Source organism: Chiloscyllium plagiosum, unplaced genomic scaffold (assembly GCF_037043375.1).
Source record: "Chiloscyllium plagiosum isolate Xiang-an unplaced genomic scaffold, Cpla_swu_hap1 HiC_scaffold_42, whole genome shotgun sequence".
Taxonomy (NCBI): Eukaryota; Metazoa; Chordata; class Chondrichthyes; order Orectolobiformes; family Hemiscylliidae; genus Chiloscyllium; species Chiloscyllium plagiosum.
Window position 1 is genome coordinate 23,897,123 of NW_028270180.1, and position 26,970 is coordinate 23,924,092.

A 26,970-nucleotide genomic window follows, 5' to 3' on the forward strand; every position below is an offset into this window, starting at 1 on the left:
AGTTGATAAGAATATCTGAACGTTTGCAACAAGGAGTAAGTCATTGTACTGACTGTACCACCAGCCTCTGTTATACTTCTATCGTTGACAATCCCTGACCACTTTCAAGTATTTTTAATACGCATTTTGAAAAATTGTGATCAGTAACTTGAGCCTTCTGCTGTGCACACCACCAGAACTGAGCAACTTACCGGGAATTCATTCACCAGGTTCCAGCTGAGCTTTTGAGTGAGAAAGCGTGTAATACCACATCCCTGCATAATCTGTGGCAGCTGAGCAGAGTATCCAAATGTATCTGGCAACCAGAACTATTTAAAAAGATAATGAGAGAGAGAAATGATGAGTGTTTTATTCCTGGTAACATTCTTCAGCCCTACAAAAATGCCAGAGTGCAATTGGTGCTGATATTGAGCTATGAAGGTCCCCAACTTGTGTAGGTGTAAGGGTGGCACTAAAATAGGCCATGTCCAAAAATATCAGAACCAAACAGCTCTTGTGTTTGTTACCCAATAGATATCAGCAGGAGGCCCAGTGCCAATGGCCTTTTTATGAGTTGAAGCTTTATGCATTTTGAGGATGAAGCATTCTCAGAGGCAACAATTAAACAGAATCACATGGGAACCAAGAGATTTACAGCCACGTGGGCAGGCTACCACAGGGCCAACAAGAATTATCCTGGCATGAGAATCCCACTGTACACGCTGGAGTATTACAGTACTGTGTCCCAAAAATAGCTTATTACCCAGGGGCAGTCATGTGTTTGATGGCTGGGACAGAAACGTTACAGCAGATCCCATCAGACAGAAGTGATGTCTATAAAATCTAACCACTGCCTGAACTGTCAAAGACCCTTGAAAAGCTAAGGCTTAAGGTGACAAAAAACTTAATATATACGTGTAGTTTATAACTAAAAGATGCAAAATCTGCTCCATTTACTACTCTGTAAACTTTATATAATCACTCAAAATAAAAGAACTTTACACAGATAAAGTAATTGCAGAGACAAAGTATTTTTGGATAGGTGTAGTGCTAGATAAGTACAACACTCCAAAATTAAAGACCAAATAAGACATAGCTTGGTATGCTAAATCTCCAACCTTAATTTTATAAATCAATGTGGCTGTATCATTTCACACATTCAGACACAATTGTTCAAAAATTTTGCCTAGTTTGATTGCCAATTAATGAGCCCTATTGCTTAAATTAATGCTTAAAATATGATAACCTAAATTATCACAGTTGCCAAAATAGAGACTGCTGCCTTAGGTGATAAGGGAAGAAATGCATGTTGACAGTGGTAACAAAATGCTTTATTCAAGTAAGAATGAAAAAGGTACTGGAATGATAATGAAGACATTTTGCACTTACGTTATTCCATGTGTTAATTTAGAGTACATGGTAACTCAGTAAAACACATTAGCAGAAGTATAAATACCCTCATACACTGTAAAAATACATGCAGAACAAGTAGTTCAAGAAAAATGGCTAAAGGTGCCAATTATAACAGAAGAGTCACTGAAGAACAAATCACAACTATTGTGCAGCAGAGAAAGACAGAATAGTTGATATTAAGCATGTAAACAAAAGCTCACATTGTAAACATGAGGAGCTTGTTGCCCAGTAAGCTGCTTCCTCAGAAAATCTCCTCCAATTCTTAGAGAAGACTTGATTTTACTACAAAACACAACATAAAATTATGGTTTTTTTATGATGAAAGTAGAATTTGCCTGATTACTCGGAGATCAGCAAACACAGATTTCAAGTTGGTTGTCAGGACGATTTTATAATTGTACTTAGTATCTTAAAGCATTGCAATGTCATCTTATGTCCGATCTGAGAGAGTGGTTTTAGAAATCACGTGGGAGGAAAGAATTACTCACAGATTAGGGCATGGGGTGGCTGTACAAGTAAATGAGTTACCATTCAAACCACAAGTGTTCGGATAAGTAAGTTGGCGCAGCTAATTAAGAGAGACCCCTGGAATTTCATTTAAAAGGGCTATGTGGTCCTTACTGAAATGAATCTTATATTATGCAGTTTGTACGCAGAATAAAATGAGCAGTTACAATATTAACAGTGTTAAACCATTTTACATAGAAAATCCCTTTTGATGATTCACTTTATTCTGTAACTATGCAGGAATCACTTTCTAACAAAGGCCTTATTGCTATTCCAAACACTCACCTCACAGCATTGCTTCCCAAACTCTTGCTGGAAGAACCTTTGACCCTGGAGGAATTGTCGCACCATGGATTCACCAGAAGGGAGATTTCCATCCTGTAAAACCTGTACATTAGTGCACCCTACTGGCTGAATTTGTTACTACTTCATAATCTAAATAAAGCAGAAATACAACCAACACCAACAAAATAGGAACAGTCACATAGATTAAACACTTGTTCAACAAATATACCTGTTCATTTCTTTATGACTGTAGAAATTTGGGGACTAATGCTGAATTGGTGATCAAAATGTAGGTAGTAGGTTCCATCTGATCGCCAATCCATTCTGTCATCAAAGATGATCAGTTACACACCAATCACATTCTCTCAGCTTCTCACACATTAGCTGCTAAATTGTTCATCCATGCCTTTGTTACTGCCAGACATGACTATTCCAGTGTTGCTCTGGCTCGCCTCACTCCTTCCCATCTTCACAATGCCCCCAATCTCTCAACCCTGCGAAAATCTCCGTACTCCTCCAATTCTAACCTCTCGTACAAACCTTACTTTCAACATTCCATTGGTAACCAAGCATTCAGCTGCTGAAGGCTCTAAACTCTGGAATTCCCTTCCTCAACCTCTCTGGCTCGCTCTTGCTCTTTGTCCTGCTGTAATTCAGGTCTCAAGATCCACTCTGTCCCAGGCCATTCAATATTCCTCTTAATCACCTGTCCCTCTAGCTTTTTGCATGACTTCATGTCAATGGCTATCCTATTCCAGTCTTGTGAAGCACTTCAGGACATTTTGCTACATTGGAGGCCTTCTATGAATTCAAGTTGCTGCTACAGTTCCAAAATATTGGCACGTATGCAGATCTGGAGGTCCATTGTGAAGGATGAGATTTCTAAATACGTGGAACTGGAAATAGAGCAAAGTCAGCATGGTTTCATCAGGGGTAGGTCACGACTGACAAATCTACTAGAATTCTTTGAGGAAGTAACGAGCATGTTAGACCAAGGACAGCCAATAGATGTTATCCATCTGGACTTCAAGAAAGTCTTTCACAGGGCGCTGCACAGGAAGCTATTCAGTAAGATAAGGGCCCATGGTTTTAGAGGGAAGATACTAGCATGGATAGAAGCTTGGCTGTCTGGCAGAAAGCAGGGAGTGGGGATAAAAGGGCCCTTCTCAGGATTGCAGCCAGTGACAAGTGGTGTTCCACAGGGCTCAATGTTGGGACCACAACTTATTACTTTATACATTAACGATCTAGATGAAGTAATGGTGGGCATTCTGGCTAAGTTTGCAGATGATACAAAGATAGGTAGAGGCACAGATAGCACTGTGGAGGCGAAGAGGGCTGCAGAAGGATTTGAACAGGTTCGGAGAGTGGGCAGATAGAGTACAACATGGGAAAGTGCAAGGTCATGCACTTTGGTAGGAATAATAGAGGTAGGGACTATTTCCTAAATGGGAAAAAAATTCAGAAGCCTGAAGTGCAAAGAGATTTGGAGTTCTAGTCCAGGATTCTCAAGGTAAACTTGCAAGTTGAGTCAGTAGTTAGGAAGGCAAATGCAATGTTGGCATTTATTTTGAAAGGATTTGAATAAAAAAGCAGGGATGGACTTCTGAGGCTCTATAAGGCTCTGGTCAGACTATATTTGGAGTATTGTGCAGAGTTTTGGGCCTCATATCACAAGAATGTACTGGCCCTGGAAGGTGTTCTGAGGAAATTCACAAGAATGGTTCCAGGAATGAAAAGATTAACATATGAGGAACGTTTGAGGACTCTGGCTTTATTTTCGATGGGGTTTAGAAGGACGAAGGTGGGGGGGGGGGGAAAATCTAATTGTAACTTACAGAATATTGAATAGCTTGGACAGAGTAGATGTTGGGAAGATGTTTCCATTGGTAGGAGAGATTAGGACCTGGGGGCACAGCCTTAGAATAAATGAAAGACCTTTTAGAATGAAGATCAGGAGAAACGTCTTCTGCCAGAGAGTGGTGAGTCTGTGGTCATTGAGTATATTTAAGATGGAGATAAATAGGTTCTTGATTGTCAAGGAGATCAAGGGTAACTGGAAGAAAGCCAGAGAATGGGGATGAAAAACCTATCAGCCATGATTAAATGGCAGAGCAGACTCAAAGGGCTGAATGGCCTAATTTCTGCTCCTATCTCTTATGGTCTAACAGTCTGCTGCTAAGTGACAGAATTCACGTTAGCACCGAAGGTTCCCAGCCATACAAAACAACACTATCAGTCGCCATCAGCCACAATCTTATTAAATGCTACAGCAGGCCCAAGAGGCGAAATGTTGATTCTTCATCTTCCTCACATGTAGACATGCTCATTCTAATAAGGGGAGGTGCTATTCTTTTTTAATTCAAGGGATGAAGGTGTCATTGCCAAGGCCATCATTTATTGCCTGCCCCTAACAGCCCTCGAGAAGGTGGTGCTGAGCCACCTTCTTGAACCACTGCAACTTGTGGTACAGCCAGAGTACACTTAGTGATTGAGTTCCACGATTTTACTTCAGCAACTGTAAAGAAACGCCGATATAATTTCAAGCCAAGAGGTTGTGTATTGGAAGGGAATTTAAAGCTGATGGTGCTCCTGTTAATTTTCTGCATTTGCTCTCCCAAATGGTAGAGGTTGCTGTTTAGAAGGTGTTATCAAAACTGCCTTGATAAGCAGTTGCAGTACATCTTGTAAATCAATGTGCCAATGCCGGAGGGACTGAGTGTTTCAAGGTGATGGTACGAGTGACAATAAAGCAGGTGCCCTTGTCACTGTCTAGTTTATTCAATTTTGTTGGAGTGCCACTCAGCCTAGAAAATATTCTACTACACTTCTGCTTTGGAGATAGTAGCCAGGATTTGAGTGAGTTCACAGAATACCTAAAGTGTGGAAACAGGTCATTTGGTCCAACAAGTCCGCACCGACTCTCCCAAGAGAAACCCACCCAAACCCATTCCCCTACCCTATTGCTCTACATTTCATCTGACTAATGCACCTAACTTACACATCTCTGAAACTATGGGCAATTTAGTATGGGCAACTCACCTAACCTGCACATCTTTGGACTGTGGGAGGAAACCAGAGCACCTGGATGAAACCTATGCAGACACAGGGAGAACATGCAAACTCCACACAGACAGTAACCCAAAGTTGGAATCGAACCCGGTCCCTGGTGCTGTGAGGCAGCAGTGCTAACTACTGAGTCACTGTGCCACAAAGAGGTGGTCATTTAAACATTCTAGCCTCTGACCTGATCTTGTAAAGACAGCATTTACCTGAAATAAAAGTAGAAAATGCTGGAGCAACTCAGCAAGTCTGGCAGCATCTGTGGAAGGAAAGAAAGTTAACATTTCAAGTCCAATAGGACTCTTCTTCTGAAATGAATCATATTAGACTCAGAACACCAATTCTATTTTTCTCTCTCCACTGATGTTGCCAAATTGGCTGAATTTGTCCAGCACTTTCCAATATTACTTGAGATTTTCCGCATCTGCAGTATTTTCTTCTTACTTCTTCAGTTACTTCATTGGTACACTTTAGTTGCTGATTAACATTAATCTTCGGGTTGTTAGGTAGGAGTGTCAGCAATGATAACGTGAATAACAGGTGGTTAGATTCTTTCTTCAATGTGATTAATGATTGGTACATTATGTGGCACATATGTCACTTGCCACTTATCAAAGCCCAAATGCTGTTGAGCTCTTGCTTTGTGCAAGCACAGGATGTTTCAACATCTGAGCAGTCACAAATGGAACCAGATTCTGTGCATTTATTAGTTAACAGCCCCCTTCTGACTTTGTGATGAGGAAAAGATCATTGATGAGGCAGATGAAGATAGTTGATCCTAGGACATTACCCTGACGAACAAAGTTCTTATGGTATAGTGGTAGTGTCCCTAGCTCTGAGTCAGGAGACTCAGGTTGAAGTCCCACCTGCTCAAAAGCGTGTAATATCATTTCTGAACAGGTCGATTAGAAAATATCTACCCTGAGGAATTCCTGTAGCAATATCTCAAAACAGAGATGATTGGCCTCCAACAATCTTTTCAGCTAGGTACGGTATCACACAATGAACACTTTTTCACCACTGATTTTTTTCAACTCCAATTTTATTAGGACTCCTTGATGCCACAGTCAGTCAAATCTTCTCTTCATCTCAGGCAGTTCCTTGGGATTGAGGATGGCTTTCTTCCACTTTGGAGTTGTTGGTCTTGAGGTAACCAAACAGTTCACTGCAGGATCCATACGGTTTTCATTTACTCCTTTTGCTGTTTATGCTTAACCTCCACCAGGGCATGCTGGAGACATTCGAATTGTTTGCCACCTTTGCAAAAGCTTCTCCAGTTTAGTCAGTCTTGGGCTACAGTAGGCAGTGATATTGCATTTTTTCAGGAAGGCCTTGAAGACGTCCCTTAAATATTACCTTCGCCTTCTCATTAGAAAGCTAAGAACTGAGAGCTTGCTTTGGAAGTCAGGCATGCAGACAATGTGGCCTGATGGAAGGAGGACAGGTAATACGCAGACCGGTATTCCAGGAGTTTGATACCAGGTTTGATCTTTGTCACCATGCACTTTGTCCTTCAGACATCCAAAGGCAGAGCTAGTACATTGGACTGGATGTTGACTATCATTGTAGATATTGATGTAAGCACAAAAGATTTAAGACAGTGTAATAAACAAATATCTATCTATAAATGAAAATGTTGTTGCCTTTATTTCAGTTCCTTATTTTAGGCAAATGGCTTTCAAAAAAATTCTGCTAATCTCGGATCCATAAATAATTTATTTTCTTGCCGCATCAATAATGAAACTGGTGAATGTACTAAGTGAATATAAGAAGCCAATTCCTACCTCCCTTTCACAAACCCTCTCTGGCTAAACTGAAACTACCTATATTTGGCTCAGATGGATGTTCCTACCCACTACAGGGGCATACATTTTGGCTTAAAATGGCCTAGAAACACAATTGAAAGGATCTAGGATAAATAGTGTGAGTAACTGCCAGCTGCTAGACCTCTTGGTATTGTACAAAAAACACAACCAGAGGAACTCCACCTCCAAACATATTATCTATTACCTATAGCGGTTTAAATCTTTAGTGATGAAGCTGTTGCTATGTCATAGTCAAGTTGCTCTCAGTGTTATTATGATTGGTGACAATTTCAGAGTTCCCTTGATGCAGGAGTCATTCCTCTGGTATGGAAAAGTATACGTGTCACTTCACTTTTTAACAAGGGAAAAATAAAGAGGAAAACTAGAGAATTACAGGCCAGTTAGCCTAACATTTGTGGTAGGGAATTTTTTTGAGTCTATAATCAAGGATGGTGTAACTGACACCTGGAAAGTTTCCAGTTAATCAGGAGAGCCAGCATGACAGACAGGTCATGTTTGATACACCCCACTGAATCTTTTTAAGAGGCGACTAAGGTAGTGGTCAGGGCAATGTCAATGGATGTTGTTTATATGGACGTCCTGAAGCAAAGTTCCACACAAGGGCTTGTTAACTAAGATACAAGCCTACAGAACCAAGGACGAATTACAAACATGGCTGGAAAGTTGGTTGAGTGGCAAGTGACAGGAAATAGAGACAATGGGTAGTTGGTCAAATTGGCAGAATGTGACCCATGGTATCCCACAAGGGTCGGTGTTAAGGCGTTAATTACTCAAATTATTGTCAATTTGAATCATGACATGATGAGTCTTACATCCAAATTTGCTGATGCCACAAAGATAGGCGCTATTGTAGATGAGAGCATAAAACTACATAGTCTCACCAGTATCCCTAAGTGAATGGGAAATAACTGTAGCAGGTAGATTTCAATATATCCATTTTGGACCAAAAAATGAAACATCAAGAGACTTTCTAGATGCTATCAAGTGAAATACAGTGGTTGCCCAGAGGCTTGGGTTCAGATGCACTAGAGGACTGGAATACAAGGATGCATAATGTTATGCTGGAGTTATACAAAACTCTGTTAGACTCCACTTGGAACACAGAGCAGATCTGCGCCTTAGGAAGATACCTTAGGAAGGATATATTGGCCTACGAGGGAGTTCAATGAAATGAATTGAATTAGCTTTGTTGTCACATGTACTCACATGAGTGCAGTAAAAAGTTCATAAGTCACCACGTACATTGCTACCTTAGATACAAACGTACCTAGATACAGCTTTTTCAGTGACAAGATCTTAGAAAATAGAGAAATAAAAATGATACCTGGACTTCAGGGGTAAGTTCTGAGGTCAGATTACACAAATTAGGCCAACTTTCTTGAGAATTTAGAAAGTTAAGGGGTGATTTGATCAAAGTCTTCAAGAAATTAACAGGAAAAGACAGAGTAGATAAAGATAAACATTTTCCACTGGTTGGGGATTCTAGAACTAGGCAGCATAGTTTGAGAATAAGGTCCAGACCATTCAGCAGAGATGTTGAGAAGGATGGAACTCTTCCAAAATTGAGAGGGTACAGTCGCTAATTTTAAATCCAAGATGGATAATTTTTTGTTAAGCAAAGGTATTAAAGGATATGAGCCAAAGGCTAGTGTATGGAGTTAGGCCATAGATCATCAATGATCTCTTTAAATTGCTGAAGGGTGACTCTCAAAGTATGAGAATTGATTCGTTATCCAGTGACTCTCTGTAGTTAATAGTCGAGAAAGCAGACTGGTAGAATGGTTTGTCTTCCAGATGTTTAGCTTAAAGCCCATTTGCACTTGCAAGCATTGTCTGTGTATTGCAGTCCACAGGTTAGAGGGATTTTGCCTCTGGATTGGAGGTGACACAGGTTGAACAGTTTTCATGTTGCTGTGTAGGAGATAGAGGAATGTGACAAGTTTCTATTGGCTGTCAGATTTGAGGAGAATGCTCCATAATCCTGCCTAACAGATTCCAAGGCCTATGCAAGATCAAGAAAGGCTATGTATCATGGTTGCTGCTGCTCTCTGCATTTTTCCTGGACTTGTCATGCTGTGAAGATCATGTCCATTGTGCTTCTTGATGGACAGAATCTTCACTGTGCCTTCAGTAGAAGCTCTTCCATCACTGGTAGGAGGATCTTTGCAATGACTTTACTTGTGGCAACAGTGGGAGACCTCTCTTTAGAGGCAGCCCTAGTTACACTCCCTTCAACCCTCTTCCATCAGACAGAAGATACAAAAGTTTGATAACACACACCAGAAGCAGGCCTGCTCCGTAACCCAATGGCCCACAATCCTGACTTCTCCCAGCTGATCCTGGAGATGGGAACTGAGGTGCTCAACCCGCAGGCAAAGATCACACAACAAGACTGTGAAGACTTGGCAAAAGCTGCCTTACGTGATCTCAACTGCAAAGTGGAACTTCAAGGGTTTGGGACAGGGCAGAAAGCTGGGAATTCCTGTTAACTACCATCTTGGGATAAGTTGGAGCTGGAAAGCACATCTCATGTTTCATTGCACATTTCTGGATTTAAGAACAGCTTCTTCCCCGCTATTATCAAACTTATGAAAGGACATCTCATATTAGAGTTGATTTTTCTCTGTATCTTCTCTGTAAACAGAATACTACATATTGCATTATATTCTATTACCCGATGCACTTACCTAAGAATGATTTGTCTAATTAGCATGCAAAGCAGTACTTTTCACAATACTTTGGCACGTGTGACAATAACAATAAATCCAATCAATAAGACAATCACAATTATGGCACCTTAGAGATCTGCCTACCATGGTCTTCTTCTTCCAGACGAGGGAAGTGAGGTCCTGTATGTGTTCCAAGACTGCTCCCCCACCATATTTTAGTATTGTGGTAAGCATTCTGCGTGCAATGTGGCCTTGTTGGTTGTCATCAGTTGGGAGGTCTTTTCAACCTCTGATCAGGTGAGACCTGTCCATAGATGGTGACAAGTATCATAATGTGGGATGCGTATTAGGGGCTCACAATGAAACTGAGTTGAAAGATAAATGGAGGGATGTGAGGCTGGGGCGGGGGGGGGGGGGGGGGGCGGTAAGGTAGCTGGGAATGCCATAAGTAGATGAAGGTGGGGGGTGATGGTGATAGGTCAGAGAGGAGGGTGGAGTGGATAGGTGCCTCTCTGCCACTCCAAACTCTCACTCTCACAATGCGCAGCCCATCGAGAGAACTGGCCCTCACCCTTAAAAATTTCTCCTTCAAATCATCCTACTTCCTTCAGACCAAAAGGATAGGCATGGGCAGTCGCATGGGCCCCAGTTATGCCTGCCTCTTTGTCAGGTATGTGGAATTGTCTATCTTCCGCAACTACAGCAGCACCATTCCCCACCTTTTCCTCCACTACATCAATGACTGTATCGGCAACACCTCGTGCTTCCACAAGGAGGTTGAACAGTTCATCAACTTCACAAACACCTTCCACCCTGACCTCAAGTTCACCAGGACCATCTTGGACATCTCCATCTCCATTTCTGGTGACCGACTCAACACGGACATCTATTACAAACCCACTAACTTTCACAACTACCTGGACTACACCTCCTCCCACTCTGCGTCCTGCAAAAACTCTATTCCTTACTCCCAATTCCTCCACCGCATCTGCTCCCAGGAGAACCAATTCTACCACAGAACACCCAGATGGCCTCCTTCTTCATGGACTGCAATTTCCCCTTGAATGTGGTCAACGATACCCTCCAATGCATCTCTTCTACTCGACGCACCTCTGCCCTTGAACCCCACCCCACCACTGCAATAATGACAGAACCGCCCCCACCGGTCCTCAGCTTCCACTCCACTAACCTCCAGATACAACGCATCATCCTCTACCATTTCTGCCACCAGACACAGACCCTACCACCAGGGATATAGTTCCCTCCGCAATCCTATCCAGAGAGACCATTCTTTCCGTGACTGTCTTGTTGGGCCCCACCAACCCACCCTCCACACCCGGCAACTTCCCTTGCCACTGCAAGAGCAGCAAAACCTGCGCCCACACCTACCCCCTCACCTCCATCCAAGGCCCCAAAGGATCCTTCCACATCTGAGAGTGATTTACCTGTACTTCTGCACACATCAACAACTGCATCCATTGCACTCAATGTGGTCTCCTCTACATTGGGGGAGACAGGATGCCAACTTGCAGAATGTTTGAGAGAACATCTCTGGATCAATCAATTCCACAGCCCTGTTGCCAAACTCTTCAACTCCCCCTCCCTCTCCGCCAAGGACATATAAGTCCTTGGCCTCCTCCACTGCCAAACTCTGGCCAGCCGAAGCCTAGAGGAAGAACGCCTCATCTTCCACGTTAGGACCCTTCAGCCACACAGAATCAATGTTGATTTCACCAGTTTCTTCATTTCCCCTGCCTCCACCTTACCCAAATCCAACCCTCTAACTCGTCACCACCCTCTTGAACTATCCTACCTGTCCATCTCCCTTCCCACCTATCCACTCCACCCTCCTCTCTGACCTATCACCATTGCCCCACCCTCATCTACCTATCGCATTCTCAGCTACCTTCCCCCCAGCCCAGCCCCCTCCCATTAATGTCAGCTACCTTCCCCCCAGCCCAGCTCCCTCCCATTTATGTCAGCTACCCTCCCCCAAGCCCAGCCCAGCCCCCTCCCATTTATCTCTCACCCCCCCTTCCTCACCATTCCTGATGAAGAGCTTATGCTCGAAACATTGACTCGCCATGGATGATGATGCAGTCAAACAGGTGTCAATGTCTGCAACGAGCATTGCCATAAGGTCTTGTATTTATCACGCTAACAAAATAGGGTGTGCATTCTGATCAGGCCATTCTCTAGGCACCATGTCAGGAGGACAGCACATTGAAGTTTGCCTTCCCTGCCAATCAAACCTTTCCAGAGGGTTGTGTCCCTCTCAAGGCTGGCATTGAAATCACCAAGAAGAATTAGCTTGTCTCCCTTTGGGACACAGATAACAAGCGCTCAGGGCTGGAGAAAATTTCTTCTTGGCCTCATCCGTTGCTTCCACGCTCGAGGTGTATGCTCTGATGACTCTGGTGTACTGCTCCTGTGTTAAGGTGAGCCAACAGGCCATGGGGCATTGGGTTATTCCATGAGGGCTCAGCCAAGTTTGTTCTTGATGGTGCGACCACGCTCATGGAGTCCATGGTCTTCCTCAGGTTTACCCATCCAGCAGCTATATTCACCTTGTGCTTTGAGCTGAGCTTCTCCTATACACTATGACTCTTTCAGAGCAGTGATGGCAATATCATAGTGTGAGAGTTCCTGAGTGAGGATGTGACGTTCAGTTGCTGCTGGGGCTGTCCATGAGGAGCCTGATGTTCCCAAACTTTTTGAGGGGGTGGAAGATGCTTATGCATTTTTGTTTGAATGTGGAGTGTCAGTTGCACAGACTCTCATACAGTTCTGGCAGGGCAAGGTCTTTGTCAACTGGCCCAGGTAGCCAAAATGTATGGAGCCCAGGCATTGACAGGGACTAACACCATAACCCACATCCCATTTCTAGAAGCCGACAGTACTTGCTTACTTGAGGGTCAGTATCAAAAGGAAGAGGGTAATCGGCCCCAATAAAATCAGCAAAGACTCATTTCTGCCACAGCAGCACATTTCACAAATGGCCAATCAGATTCTTTCTACGCCAATGCCAGTTTTGATTCAAGTTCTGGGTCTCCCTCTTCCACTGCCTTTTTGTGATCAGGACAAACCTGGGTAATTTTTCACACTGTCAGACATATGCTAGTGCTGTAGTTTTATTGGATAACAGTGAAGTTAATTCGAAAGCACAAGTCTTCAGTACTGCAGCTGGGATACTTTTGGGGTCCATAGTCTTTGCTGTATCCAGTGCGCACTCACTATTTTTCAGCCTTATTGTGATATTACATAAAGTAAATCAAATTGGCTGAAGGTTGGTTCTTGTGATGGTAGGGATAACAACACTGTTTTGTGAAAGGGAAATCACGTGTAACCAATGTATTGGACTCCTTTGAAGTAGTAATTTTCGCTTGTATCAAACTGGAATCAGTAACTGCATGTTTCAGAAGGCCATTTACAAGGTACCGCATCAGAGATTATTGCAGAATGTGGTCAGTCAGAGAGAAAGTGTACATGTGTGTGGGCATGTGCGTGTGTAGGGTACATATTGGATAGACGATAGTTAGCTAATAGGAAATGAGGAATAGTCATAAATGAATCACATTGTTTGGCAAAATCTATTGAGTGGCGTATTACAAGGATCATTTCTGGGGCCTCAATTTATAATTGTAGAGTTATAGAGATGTACAGCATGGAAACAGACCCTTTGGTCCAACCCGTCCATGCTAACCAGATATCCCAACCCAATCTAGTCCCATCTGCTAGCACCTGGCCCATATCCCTCCAAACCCTTCCTATTCATATACCCATCCAAATGCCTCTTAAATGTTGCAATTGTACCAGCCTCCACCACTTCCTCTGGCAGTTCATTCCATACACGTACCACCCTCTGCGTGAACAAGTTGCCCCTTAGGTCTCTTTTATAATCTTTCCCCTCTCAACCTAAACTTATGCCCTCTAGTTCTGGACTCCCCAACCCCAGGGAAAAGACTTTGCCTATTTACCCTATCCATGCCCCTCATAATTTTGTAAACCTGTATAAGGTCACCCCTCAGCCTCCGACGCTCCAGGGAAAACAGCCCCAGCCTGTTCAGCCTCTCCCTATAGCTCAAATCCTCCAACCCTGGCAATATCCTTGTAAATCTTTTCTGAACCCTTTCAAGTTTCACAACATCTTTCCAATAGGAAGGAGACCAGAATTGCATGCAATATTCCAACAGTGGCCTAACCAATGTCCTGTACAGTCGCAACATGACCTCCCAACTCCTGTACTCAATACTCTGACCAATAAAGGAAAGCATACCAAACGCCTTCTTCACCATCCTATCTACCTGCAACTCCACTTTCAAGGAGCTATGAACCTGCACTTTTATAAATGACTTGGACGAAGGGATTGAGATTCTGATTGCTAAATTTGCTGATAACACAATGAAAGTAAGAAAGTAAATTATGAAGATGACACAAGGAAGGTACAAAGGATTAAGACAAGTCAAGTGAATAGGCAAAGACCTGCTATTGGAGTATATTATTGGAAAATGTGAACTTGTCCATTTTGTTTGGAAAAATAAAAAAGCAGCATATTAGCAAAATGGTGAGAGGTTGCAAAGCTCTGAGATGCAGAGCATGAGGATGTCCTCATACATGAATTACAAAATATCAGTGTGCAGGTACAGCAAGAATCAGAAAAGGTAGTAGAATGTTGTTGCTAATTGCAAGGAAAATGAATGCAAAAATGGAGGGATTATGACTCAACCGTATACGCTTTGGTGAGATTACATCTGCAGTATGGTAGACTCTTCAGGTCTCATTCTTTAAGGAAAGCTGTAAATGCATTGGAGGCAGTTCAGAGAAGGTTTACTCCATTAATAGCTGGATTGGGCACATTATCTCCTGAGGTAAAGCCAGGCAAGGTAGAGCTGTATCCACTGGAGTTTAGAACAGAAACATGTAACTTGATTAAAACATACAAGATCCTGACAGGGTCCATGTGGAGAGAATGTATCCTCTTGTGGGTGATTCTAGAAGAAGGGTTACTCATTTAAGACCGAGATGAGGAGAATATTTTTCTCTGAGGGATGTGTATTTTTCAAACTCTCTTCTTTGAAAGGTCATAGAGATGTACAGCACTGAAAAAGACCCTTCGGATTGGGAGACAAGAATTAGAATTTTGTGTTTATAAAATTGTAAAATAGGGAAAGCATTGCGTGGCCCTTTTAAAAGATGGCATTGCTTCTTTGCTTAGAGATTTAAATGTAAGGACACAGACAGCCTGAACTGAAACATTTGTATCAGCAGGCCAGGAGTAGTTTTTGAATTTAGCCAATCAATTTGAACCAGACACCTGGATACCAAAAGCTTATTAAAATTAAATCTGATGGTTTTGACAATATAAGACGAATCTTATTGTCAGAAATATTGATATGTCATCAAGGGTATAAAAGATGGGGGCAGTTGGCCAAGACCCAAGGGCTAACTACCCTCAGCTCTCCAGAGAGAAATCGGCTCTCTCAGTCATCGATGTAATAGAGAAAGTGCCATGTAAATAAAGAAGGTATTTCTAACAGAAGAATTGGAGGAAGCATCCCCGACAGAAGGATCAATGGGAGAAGGCACCAAACATTTTGGAAGACATGTAACCTGGCTGTAATTTCAAGAGACTAAATTATGTTTTTTCTGTATATGAATGGAAATTATATTTATTGGAACAGTATACCATTAGAATCTTGTTTTATTTGGGAACAGTTAGCAGGTAGAAAGGATTTATTCAGTTTGTTAATAAGTTAGTTAATTTGTTCATTGTTAGAATTAGATAAATAAATTGTTACTTGTTGATTTTGGAATGAGTGTCAGGGATGTATTTTATTTAACCACTAGAAGTTGAAGCAGGTTATACCATTTTTCAGACTCATTTTACACATTATAGGGTGAGGTACTCCTCTTTGAGTGTTTCAGTTTTAATTCTTGGGGTGGCAGGGAGGTAAACCTCTGCTTTTTAACACAATACTTGTCTTTGCATCTCACCCAAAGAAGTGCACTTAAACATATGAATTCGTAGCAGGCCTCACTGAGACACAAGACCATAAAATGGAGGAGCAGACTGAAATAGGACAATCAGCCCATCAGGTCTGCTCTGCCATTCAATGGGATCATGCTCGATTTGATGATCCTCATCTCCACTTTTCCCCAGAACCCTTGGCTTGTTTACTGAATTAAACGTTTGTCGATCTCAGCCCTAAATATTCTTAACATCCAAACCTTTATTGCTCTTCATGGTAAGGGATGCCACAGATTAACCACCCTCTGACAGAATAGATTTCCCCCACATCTCTGTTTCAATAGGCAATCACTTATTCTGACATTATGGTCTTTTGAAATGAAAAAGCCTTCTCTCAATAATGTACATGGACTGTCAGCCTATATAGGTAAAAACAATAACTGCAGATGCTGGAAACCAGATTCTGGATCAGTGGTGCTGGAAGAGCACAGCAATTCAGGCAGCATTCAACAAGCAGCGAAATCGACGTTTCGGGCAAAAGCCCTTCATCAGGAATAAAGGCAGAGAGCCTGAAGTGTGGAGAGATAAGCTAGGGGAGGGTGGGCGTGGGGAGAGAGTAGCATAGAGTACAATGGGTGAGTGGGGGAGGAGATGAAGGTGATAGGTCAGGGAGGAGAGGGTGGAGTGGATAGGTGGAAAAGGAGCTAGGTAGGTCGGACAAGTCCGGACAAGTCAAGGGGACAGTGCTGAGTTGGAAGTTTGAAACTAGGATGAAGTGGGGGAAGGGGAAATGAGGAAGTTGTTGAAGTCCACATTGATGCCCTGGGGTTGAAGTGTTCCGAGGCGGAAGATGAGGCGTTCTTCCTCCAGGTGTCTGGTGGTGAGGAAGCGGCGGTGAAGGAGGCCCAGGACCTCCATGTCCTCGGCAGAGTGGGAGGGGGAGTTGAAATGTTGGGCCACGGGCGGTTTGGTTGATTGGTGTGGGTGTCTCGGAGATGATCCCTAAAGTGCTCTGCTACGAGGCGCCCAGTCTCCCCGATGTAGAGGAGACCGCATCGGGAGCAACGGATACAATAAATGATATTAGTGGATGTGCAGGCAAAATTTTGATGGGAGTGGAAGGCTCCTTTAGGGCCTTGGATAGAGGTGAGGGAGGAGGTGTGGGCACAGGTTTTACAGTTCCTGTGGTGGCAGGGGAAAGTGCCAGGATGGGAGGGTGGGTCGTAGGGGGGCGTGGACCTGACCAGGTAGTCACGGAGGGAACGGTCTTTGCGGAAGGCGGAAAGGGGTGGGGAGGGAAATATATCCCTGGCGGTGGGGTCTTTTTGGAGGTGGCGGAAATGTCGGCGGATGATTTGGTTTATGCGAAGGTTTGTAGGGTGGAAGGTGAGCACCAGGGGCGTTCTGTCCTTGTTACGGTTGGAGGGGAGGGGTCTGAGGGCGGAGGTGCGGGATGTGGACGAGATGCGTTGGAGGGCATCTTTAACCACGTGGGAAGGGAAATTGCGGTCTCTAAAGAAGGAGGCCATCTGGTGTGTTCTATGGTGGAACTGGTCCTCCTGGGAGCAGATACGGCAGAGGCGGAGGAATTGGGAATACAGGATGGCATTTTTGCAAGAGATAGGGTGCGAAGAGGTGTAATCCAGGTTGCAAGAGATAGGGTGGGCATAATTTCCCTTCCCACGTGGTTAAAGATGCCCTCCAACGCATCTCGTCCACATCCCGCACCTCCGCCCTCAGACCCCACCCCTCCAACCGTAACAAGGACAGAACGCCCCTGGTGCTCACCTTCCACCCTACAAACCTTCGCATAAACCAAATCATCCGCCGACATTTCCACCACCTCCAAAAAGACCCCACCACCAGGGATATATTTCCCTCCCCACCCCTTTCCGCCTTCCGCAAAGACCGTTCCCTCCGTGACTACCTGATCAGGTCCACGCCCCCCTACGATCCACCCTCCCATCCTGGCACTTTCCCCTGCCACCGCAGGAACTGTAAAACCTGTGCCCACACCTCCTCCCTCACCTCTATCCAAGGCCCTAAAGGAGCCTTCCACATCCATCAAAGTTTTATCTGCACATCCACTAATATCATTTATTGTATCCGTTGCTCCCGATGCGGTCTCCTCTACATCGGGGAGACTGGGCGCCATTAGCAGAGCGCTTTAGGGATCATCTCCGAGACACCCGCACCAATCAACCAAACCGCCCCGTGACCCAATATTTCAACTCCCCCTCCCACTCTGCCAAGGATATGGAGGTCCTGGGCCTCCTTCACCGCCGCTCCCTCACCACCAGACGCCTGGAGGAAGAACGCCTCACCTTCCGCCTCGGAACACTTCAACCCCAGGGCATCAATGTGGATTTCAACAACTTCCTCATTTCCCCTTCCCCCACTTCATCCTAGTTTCAAACTTCCAACTCAGCACTGTCCCCTTGACTTGTCCGGACTTGTCCGACCTGCCTAGCTCCTTTTCCACCTATCCACTCCACCCTCTCCTCCCTGACCTATCACCTTCATCTCCTCCCCCACTCACCCATTGTACTCTATGCTACTCTCTCCCCACCCCCACCCTCCTCTAGCTTATCTCTCCACGCTTCAGGCTCTCTGCCTTTATTCCTGATGAAGGGCTTTTGCCCGAAACGTCGATTTCGCTGCTCGTTGAATGCTGCCTGAATTGCTGTGCTCTTCCAGCACCACTGATCCAGAATGTCAGCCTATCTATGCTGTCAAACCTGGGAATAGGAAAAATAACCTCTAAACTTCTGATTTGGGATTACCAGTGGAGGCAATGTGACATTTAGTGTCACGTGGCTAGGCAGGGGCATGCAGTGCTTTTCAAATCAAAAGATCTGATACTTTACCATTTCCACCCAGGTACCTCCCACTATGACAAACTGCCCCTTCTCAGCGAACTCCTGGATTTGTGTGAACAAACCTGGATACCAGCTCTTTACCCACTCCAACTGCTGTGCCTGTTGGAAAGTGAAAGGAAATGATAATAGATCATACTCATCCTCTATCACTGAACACTTTAAGCACTTAAATCCAAGGTATAATGACAAAAGAAAGAATTGACATTTATATACTAACTTTCACATTCTCTCAAGCTAGAGTGCTCCTATTTGCGCATTGCCTCAAATATATTTTGCTGAATTTGTGAAGATGCCAATTTGAAGAATTCTATAAATCATGATTTGTGGGCAAGTCTAAACACCTTAATGATAAGGCAAAAAGGCAATAGAGAAAAAGAGAAGCAGTCCTGAAGAACCACATAGCCAATTCCTGTTCTAAAGTACTGTGTCCTTTTGAGCCCAATGATACATTTCAAGCTCAGACTGTTCAGCCTGTGCACAGCTGTGACATCAACTCACGGCCCTGAACAGACATCATCCTCAAATTGAGGGAGAGCCAACAATGATCGGCTAGGTAGGAATACTGTAGTTTATCGCATGCTGCCATGTGCAATATTCAGGCTGAGCTCAGTCACAGTAACAGAAAGTATAATCAATACTAATAAAACAAATACACTGTACTTTGAAAAAAGGTGAGAGGTTTTAAACCATCAGAAACTAAAGTGGACACACTCACTGCCAGAACACAAACACCAAACTGACATTTTATTTTGAGGTATGCCTGGTATTGCTCTTGTTGCTTGCCTGCACACTTTGTTGAGCCAGAGTTGATCCCCTGATGGTAACAGTAGAATGGGTATACGCTGGGCCTTAAGATTACAGATTGTGTTTGAATATAATTCTGCTGAGACTGATGGCCCACAGCACCTCAATGGATACCCTATCTTGAGTTTGTATAGCATTCAGCACAGTAATACTGTCACACAGCAGGAAGAAGGATAACTCTAATATGAAGATAGGGTTAGCTTTTCACAATGATTGTGCACTACTGCAGTCATGGACAAATGCATCTGCAACAGCAAATTGATGAGATTAAGAAGCTTTTTTTCTTTTTGTTGGTTCTCTCATGACTTGCTGCAGATTAGGTTAGTAGCTAACCCCTTGAGAATTCAAGTGGTGCTGCCAGTCCACTCTTAGAGATGGACAATAAAGTCCCAACTGAGAATACATTCTGCACCACTGTCACCCTTAGTACATCCTCCATATGGTATTCAACATGCAGGAGAACATGATGGACCCAATGCCATGAGACTTTATGGAGTCCAGAATCAACATTGATGACTCCCAGGGTAGCTCCCTCCTGACTGTAGATCATTGTGCTGCTATTTCTAGTGGATCTGTCCTGTCAGGAGGAGAGGTCATACCCAGGAATGGTGACCAAAGATTATTGATAACATCTTTCTTCAAGATCTCATTTATTTATCCCTGTCCGCTCTGTCCTACATTGTAATTACTGTTAGGGACCCATAGTCTATTCCCACAACTGACCTCTTACCTTTCCTTTTGTTTATCTCTACTCACACTGATTCAATATTTCGCTCTTTCAAGCTATGGTTATCTTTCACTATTGTACTAATTATGTCCTTAATTAACAGAGCTACCCTACCATCATTCCCTGGCATCAACTTTTTTCAACAGTCAAGTCCTAGCCTTAGTCACTTTGCAACCATGTCTCCGTAATGGCTATCAGGTCATATATTTATTTCTCTCTGTGCTAATAAGTCAACCATTTTTTGTTGTGAATGTTCTGTACATTCAGATACAGGATCTTTAACTCTTTCTTTGTACCCCTTTCGCCATCTAAGCTAATTCTATGAACCTACAGAACATCTTCACCAAATCTAAACAAATGGATGAAAGAGTTACATATGCTTCAACATCAGCCTAGGGCTATGATTAAATCTGATTGAAGTTGTTCTTTCGTTCTGAAAACAAAATTGGGAAAAAAAAAAATCAGAGAACCATCAAACTAATTCCACACTTTTGAACTTGCATTTTGGTGATTACAGAGCAGTTACGAGGGGATAATGAGGAGACCTGCACTCCTGACTGATTGTGTACGTCTGTGCACATGCATACGCGCATAGAAGACAAAACTGCAAAATTCAAATTACATCACCACACATCTCACCTGAGAGCAAGTAAAGATAAAGCTTGGGTTTTTCTCCATGAGGCGAAGTACAGATACCCAGCTCCGAGCACATTTTCGAATAGTCTCCTCGTAAGGCCACAGCCAAGCTGTTAAATAAAAAAAACATTAAAATACTAAGTCCAATCACACAGAGCACCCAGAAACAAGTAGCAGTCCTTTCATCCCCTTTTCCATTCAACTAGTTTAGGGATGACCTGTAAGACCATTTACACTATTTTCCATATCTATATCCAATAATGTCCTTACCTAACAAATATCCATCCTTTCTGAAAATTTCAATTGGTCCCAAGTCCAAAACCTTTTAGGGGAATGTTCCAATTTCATTTATCTAAATAAGTGCTCCCTTACATCGCAACCGATTGACCTGGCTCTAACCTTAAGATTGCATCCCTCTTGCTCTAAATTCCTCCACAAAGGAAACAGTTTTCCTTTATCCAACTCATTACCTTAATAAACACCCTTTCATCTTCTGTATTCAAGCGCACATAGTCAAATCTGATATACTACCGATATCCGGAAACTGTAACTCACTGCCTGTAAGGGTGGTCAAGGCAGAATGCCTCATAGTATTTAGAGGTGCACTTACAAAACCAAGACATACGAGGTAATGGGCCAAGTGCTGGAAAATGGCATTAGAGTAGTAAGGTGGTCATTTTTCACCGACAGGGACAATGGACTGAAGGACCTTTTCCGGTCTGTGAATTTCTTAAGTCTCTATGATGAGAAGAAGGAAGAAAAGGATACAGAGCTGCCAATTTATTTATTTATTCTCTTGAAGAGGCCCTCGGGCACCAGAATGATGGGCCAAATGGCTTTCCTCCGTGCTATAAGATTCTATGAGTTAAATTTTAAGGGGGAATCATAATGACTCAGCAGCTATTTCACATCTTCCCGAAGTTATACATTCACAGACCTCAATGAAAATTTTTAAAAATCAGGAGAAGCAAACTAGGATGCCACCTTGTGATCATTTGTTTCATATTTTCACTTAGAAACACAATCAATTCCTATAACACTGAAGAAACACAATAAGATTCAATTCAGCAAAACTAACTGTATATTTACAGAGTTGCTCTTTATTGCAGCAAGGTGATCTTGCAGGTGATACCACCAATGCAGAGTGGCAGCAATATGTATCACTTACAAAATATACTTCTTAACATCACCTTTCAAACTTGCAACTTCCAATACCTAGAAGGTCAAGGGCAGCAGATATACAGGGACACCACCACCCGCAAGTTCACCTCCAACACATATGCCATCCTAACTTGAAAATATATCACTGTTTCTTCACTATCACTGGGTCAAAATCCTGGAAATCCCTCCCCAAATGGCACTGTGGGTGTCCCTGCACCACACTGAGTGCACCAGATCAAGATTTTATAATGACGAATATTTTTGCAAAGTGGTTGGAAGATCTATACTTCGAAAGAAACTTGCATTAATGTAGCACCTTTCACAATTAACAGTCATCTAAAAACAATGTCGTAGCTAAAGAAGTAATCTGAAGCATAGTAAGTGTTGTAGGAAACTTGCCTCCCAATTACACACACTAGGATCCACAAAGAGTTTTGCAATAAAGAGCAGAGAATCTAATTTTAGATATTGGCCAAGAGATGTATATTAGCCGGGACACCAGGGGAGCTCCTCAGGTCATTTTCAAATCTGATACACGAACACTATCTCCCTCTGAAAGGGCAGACATGGCTTAGGTTTATTATCTCATCCAAGGGACAGCACTATTGACAATGCAACAGTCCCTCAGCCTAGATTCAACACACATGGGCTACTGTTACGACATGGGGCAAACTCTCCTGCTTAATTTAAAAGCAGCAACACAGAAAAGATTTATTCTGTGCAGTAATGGGTGAAAGTTCGATTGGCCAAGAACTAGTTAAAAGTAAAAATTAACAACTTTATTTCTTAAAGTATAACAGACAATAATTAACTAACAGCTATTTACAAGTCCTTAATCTAACCTATCTTTAACCTTCCATTCTACAATACTAGTCCGATAAAACTCCCCGATTAAGATCTACCAAAATTTAACTTTTCAAAAAGCCAATCAGATGTTGAATCTTCTTTTCTTCTTCGGGATTTCTGCTTCAAAGGTTACTGATCGATAAAGATACCTTTACGAGAGCTTTATTTCGGGCAGTCTTTTTACATGCTGGTGGCTTGGCAGTTCTCCTCCCAAATGTTCAATTTTCCCCAGTCCTATACCCCCAAACCATCGGTTCATGTCATTGGCTTTTAAAATTGTCAATGCACTAAACTCAAACTGGATTGGAGTTTGGTATTTTTCAGAGTATAATTTAAACTGATTGGCAGAATTCAAATCTATTTTATCGTTTTCAGGCAACCAGCTACCCTAGCTACATTTTATCTTATTGAGAACACTTTGTCCTGGGGTCATTGCTAGCTTTTAATTCTCTTAAAGGTACAGTACACCCACAGCTTCATAACACTACAGACAATGGATTAAAGATAGACTGCAACACTGGATTTTTTGCCAGTCTACTGGCAGTCATTTCTACCTGTATGTATTTTCAAACTGTGCTTGGTATCCTGCACTGGCTCTTGGTTAAGCAATGCCACAAATTTAAAATTTTCATCCTTAATTCAAATCCCTACATAACTTTGCCCGTCCCTGCTTCTAAAACATCCGCCAGCTTCACAACTGCTGAAATACCTGAATTCCTCCAATACTGACCTTTTTGCTTACTCCCTATTTTAGTTGCTCTACTAATGGTGGCTGTGCACTCAGCAATGAAAGCTCTGGACTCTGGGATGCCCTCCCTCAAGCTCGTTTTACACTTTTACAATGGTCCTTGAATCGACATTTTTGAGAAAACATACCTTCTTTTCTGATATGGAAACAAATCTTGTTCAAAGATGTTTCTGTGGAAATCCTTGAAAGCCTTATCCATGTTAAAAGGTGCTATATAAACGTAACTTATTGTTTGCTATTTCATCCTTTCAAGTTAATGATGTCCTATAATGTTATTTCGATATGGACCATCTGAACCAGTAAACTGTATTTTCAGTTAGTAATGTAATTGAAGCAATCAAAATAATTCATATACAGAACTAAATACTTTGGATGCAATGCAGCTGTAGAGCAGCCAAGGGTTTAAATGGTCTGTACATTGAATTATGGATATATGTCAGTAACTATAAGGTTATAAATAGAGGGATAACAATTAAATACGTTGTGAGAGCAGAGACCCTTATTGAGGCTGAAATGTAAACACTAGTTCCTTTTCAATGACTGACTATATGCTGTTAAAAATCATACAACACCAGGTTATAGTCCAACAGGTTTAATAGGAAGCACACTAGCTTTCAGAGCGACGCTCCCGAGAATGCAACTTTAAAAGAAAGGTTTTGTGATGTACACATGAAAGAAGTGAAACTATCACTGTATTCTAACAGATGAAAGACTTAACAGACAATCAACTTTTCAATGTATAATTTCAGTTACATCACACTGCAAATTTTGGCTATAAATTCTGTGTTACAATCGAGCTCTCCACTATCACCTGATGAAGGAGCGTCGCTCCGAAAGCTAGTGTGCTTCCAATTAAACCTGTTGGACTATAACCTGGTGTTGTGTGATTTTTAACTTTGTACACCCCAGTCCAACACTGGCATCTCCAAATCATGACTATATGCTGATCTTTTCTGACCTGTATCAATGTGGCAGTGTCCCATTGCATGCACTGTATGCTGACTCTTGCCATTCTCTTGCTGAAGAAAATCACTGGCCAATCTGTGAACTTCTGCAAATGTGCTCCTGTCTTCCACATCACAGGCATTCACCATCTTATTGGCAGTGTACAATGCTTGATAGCTATGCTGATTTTCAATGCCAAGGTGCTAGAGGGAGTTAAGGATAAAAGAGGGAACAAGTAGTACAAAAAGCTTTATAACTTCATAATGTGTAACAGCTAAAATCACGAATACGTCTACAGAATGCACTGAAATTAGTTTAATGTCTTATCCAAAAGACTGCATCTCTAGCAATGCAGCACTCCATTAATACTGCACTGAGTTGTCACACTAGATTACATGCTGAAATCTCCATAGCAGGAAGTGAACCCACAAACTTCTAACTAAGAGGTGAGTCACAGCTAACACCATGGTTAGTTTTGCCTTCATCACTGGGGGAAAAGAAACGTATTGAATTAAAAAGATACAACAATGATTCAACCAAGACTTAATGACAATGGAACCCCATTTCAGTCCAAACTAGAAGTATCAGTTTAAGTTATGTACCACTGTCAAGGTCTGGATTAAAATGTGGTACTTGCCTAAACAGAGGGCAAGAACTTAATATCCTGCAAGATTTGAATTTCTGTACAAAAACTGGTTCAGTTCACACTTCCCAGTGGACAGATTTTTAATCTTAAAATTAAATGATCACGTATCCCAAAATGGCCTCTTGCCTCCTCCAATGCAGCGGACCCAATTCAGGGGCATGGGAGCTCATGACCTATGTGGATAGAGTACAGACCTTGCTAAACTTGTATATTTGTGCCCCAAAAAATCAGAATGGCTTTGGTGGGCAGAAATTTACAGACTAGATATCTTCGAAAAGAGAGCCGTTTTAAACTTTATGTGGTAGTACTTGCTGCTCCTATAACTGTTGCCTTTTAGAAAATGCTTGAGTTGTCTCGACTCACCAATGGAGGTCAGTACACTACCATATAGCCGTACCTTTGCAATGTCAGAGAGGACCTCAAAGTCAATCAGCAGCTCATGAACGTCTCTGTTGAAGACAACCAGCTCAGCCTTGTAGAGAGTGAAATTGCGGTTCGGATCCGGGGCTGAAATCATCGAGCCCTGCCCTGCTCCAAACAATCCATTGCATGCCAGCTCCACATACAGCTCCAAGCTGCAGAGAGTATGCAAATACATCTGTCTGCAATAAATGCAACTCTGGACAAACACAGGCATCACAGTCATGAGAGAAGCTTGTAGACATGTCCATGGAACATCATTTACTAAATGAACTAATCACAGGTTGCAAACAAGCATGAAGTTCACCCTGCTATTACATAACCTCCAGCCACTTTCCTATCTCCTTCCCTTAGACAACCTGGTTATGATTAACAAAAAAATCATTTACCAAATTGATAGGAAAAAATCGCTACCAGTATCTAACTGAGATTATATCCAACTCGTGCCAAGACTGGGACCAAAGTTCACCTGTAGTAGTAAAATTATACATTTTAAAAATATATCCTACTCTGAGGAATCAGGATAACAAAGATTCTTTTCTACAGAATGTTTAATGTATTAAGATAATGGTAATTTTTTTAATGTCTAAAAGAGAAACAGGAGCTTTTGGCAGAGAGAGGGACAGAAATAGGGAAACAGCAGAAAGAGAGGCAAAAAGACAGAGTGGAAGTCAGTGAATTAGAAAGACAGAGTATCAGACACACCGAGAGAAAGTGTGTGTGTGTGTGTGTGTGTGTGTGTGTGTGTGTGTGTGTGTGTGTGCGCGTGAGTGAGTGAGTGAGTGAGTGAGTGAGTGAGTGAGAGAGAAAGAGAGAGAGAGAGAAAAAGAGGAAGAGAGAGAGAGAAAAAGAGGAAGAGAGAGAGAGAAAAAGAGGAAGAGAGAGAGAGAAAAAGAGGAAGAGAGAGAGAGAAAAAGAGGAAGAGAGAGAGAGAAAAAGAGGAAGAGAGAGAGAGAAAAAGAGGAAGAGAGAGAGAGAAAGAGAAAGAGAGAGAGAGAGAGAGAGAGAGAGAGAGAGAGAGAGAGAGAGAAAAAACGAGAGAACACGAGAGAGAGAGAACGAGAGAACATAAGTGAATTCTCTAAAGCAAAACAGGAATTTAGAAGAACTCTAAGGAGAAATGTTTGCCAGTTATGGTATGTCCCAAGAAATAAACCCATTAATTCTGAGATACTCTTTATAAGAAATTTGAAAATCACACAACACCAGGTTGCAGTCCAACAGGTTTTTAAGAAAGGTTACGAAACCAATTGTTAGAGAACACAGAGTGGATAATAGCCGAAACCCAAATGTGTATGAAAGCTAACCTGTGAGGTTCTTCATCTGTGAGTTTCTCTGTCAGGACATAGCTGATCTTCTCCCCTTCTTTGGTCAGTCCCTGATGAGATAATTCATTTTAGATGATTGAAGCATTATGTTTTAAAGAAATTCCTATGTACTTGATATTT

At 42.5% G+C, this 26,970-nt stretch overlaps 1 protein-coding gene across 2 annotated transcripts in view; it reads right to left on the reverse strand.

Annotated features, from left to right (window-relative positions):
• The window catches only part of man2c1 (mannosidase, alpha, class 2C, member 1), a 125,352-nt gene that overhangs the window by 90,060 nt on the left and 8,322 nt on the right, over window positions 1–26,970 (reverse strand). The window contains exons 4-10 of one of the 2 annotated variants that reach the window (XM_043680528.2): window positions 26,830–26,900; window positions 25,500–25,677; window positions 24,470–24,659; window positions 20,760–20,866; window positions 18,578–18,688; window positions 2,185–2,277; window positions 192–308 (exon numbers count right to left, since the gene is read on the reverse strand). In XM_043680528.2, the coding sequence (XP_043536463.2) occupies window positions 192–308; window positions 2,185–2,277; window positions 18,578–18,688; window positions 20,760–20,866; window positions 24,470–24,659; window positions 25,500–25,677; window positions 26,830–26,900 (867 nt within the window). Of the gene's footprint in view, window positions 1–191; window positions 309–2,184; window positions 2,278–18,577; window positions 18,689–20,759; window positions 20,867–24,469; window positions 24,660–25,499; window positions 25,722–26,829; window positions 26,901–26,970 lie in introns of both variants that reach the window. The other variant, XM_043680529.2, reaches the window with a different exon arrangement.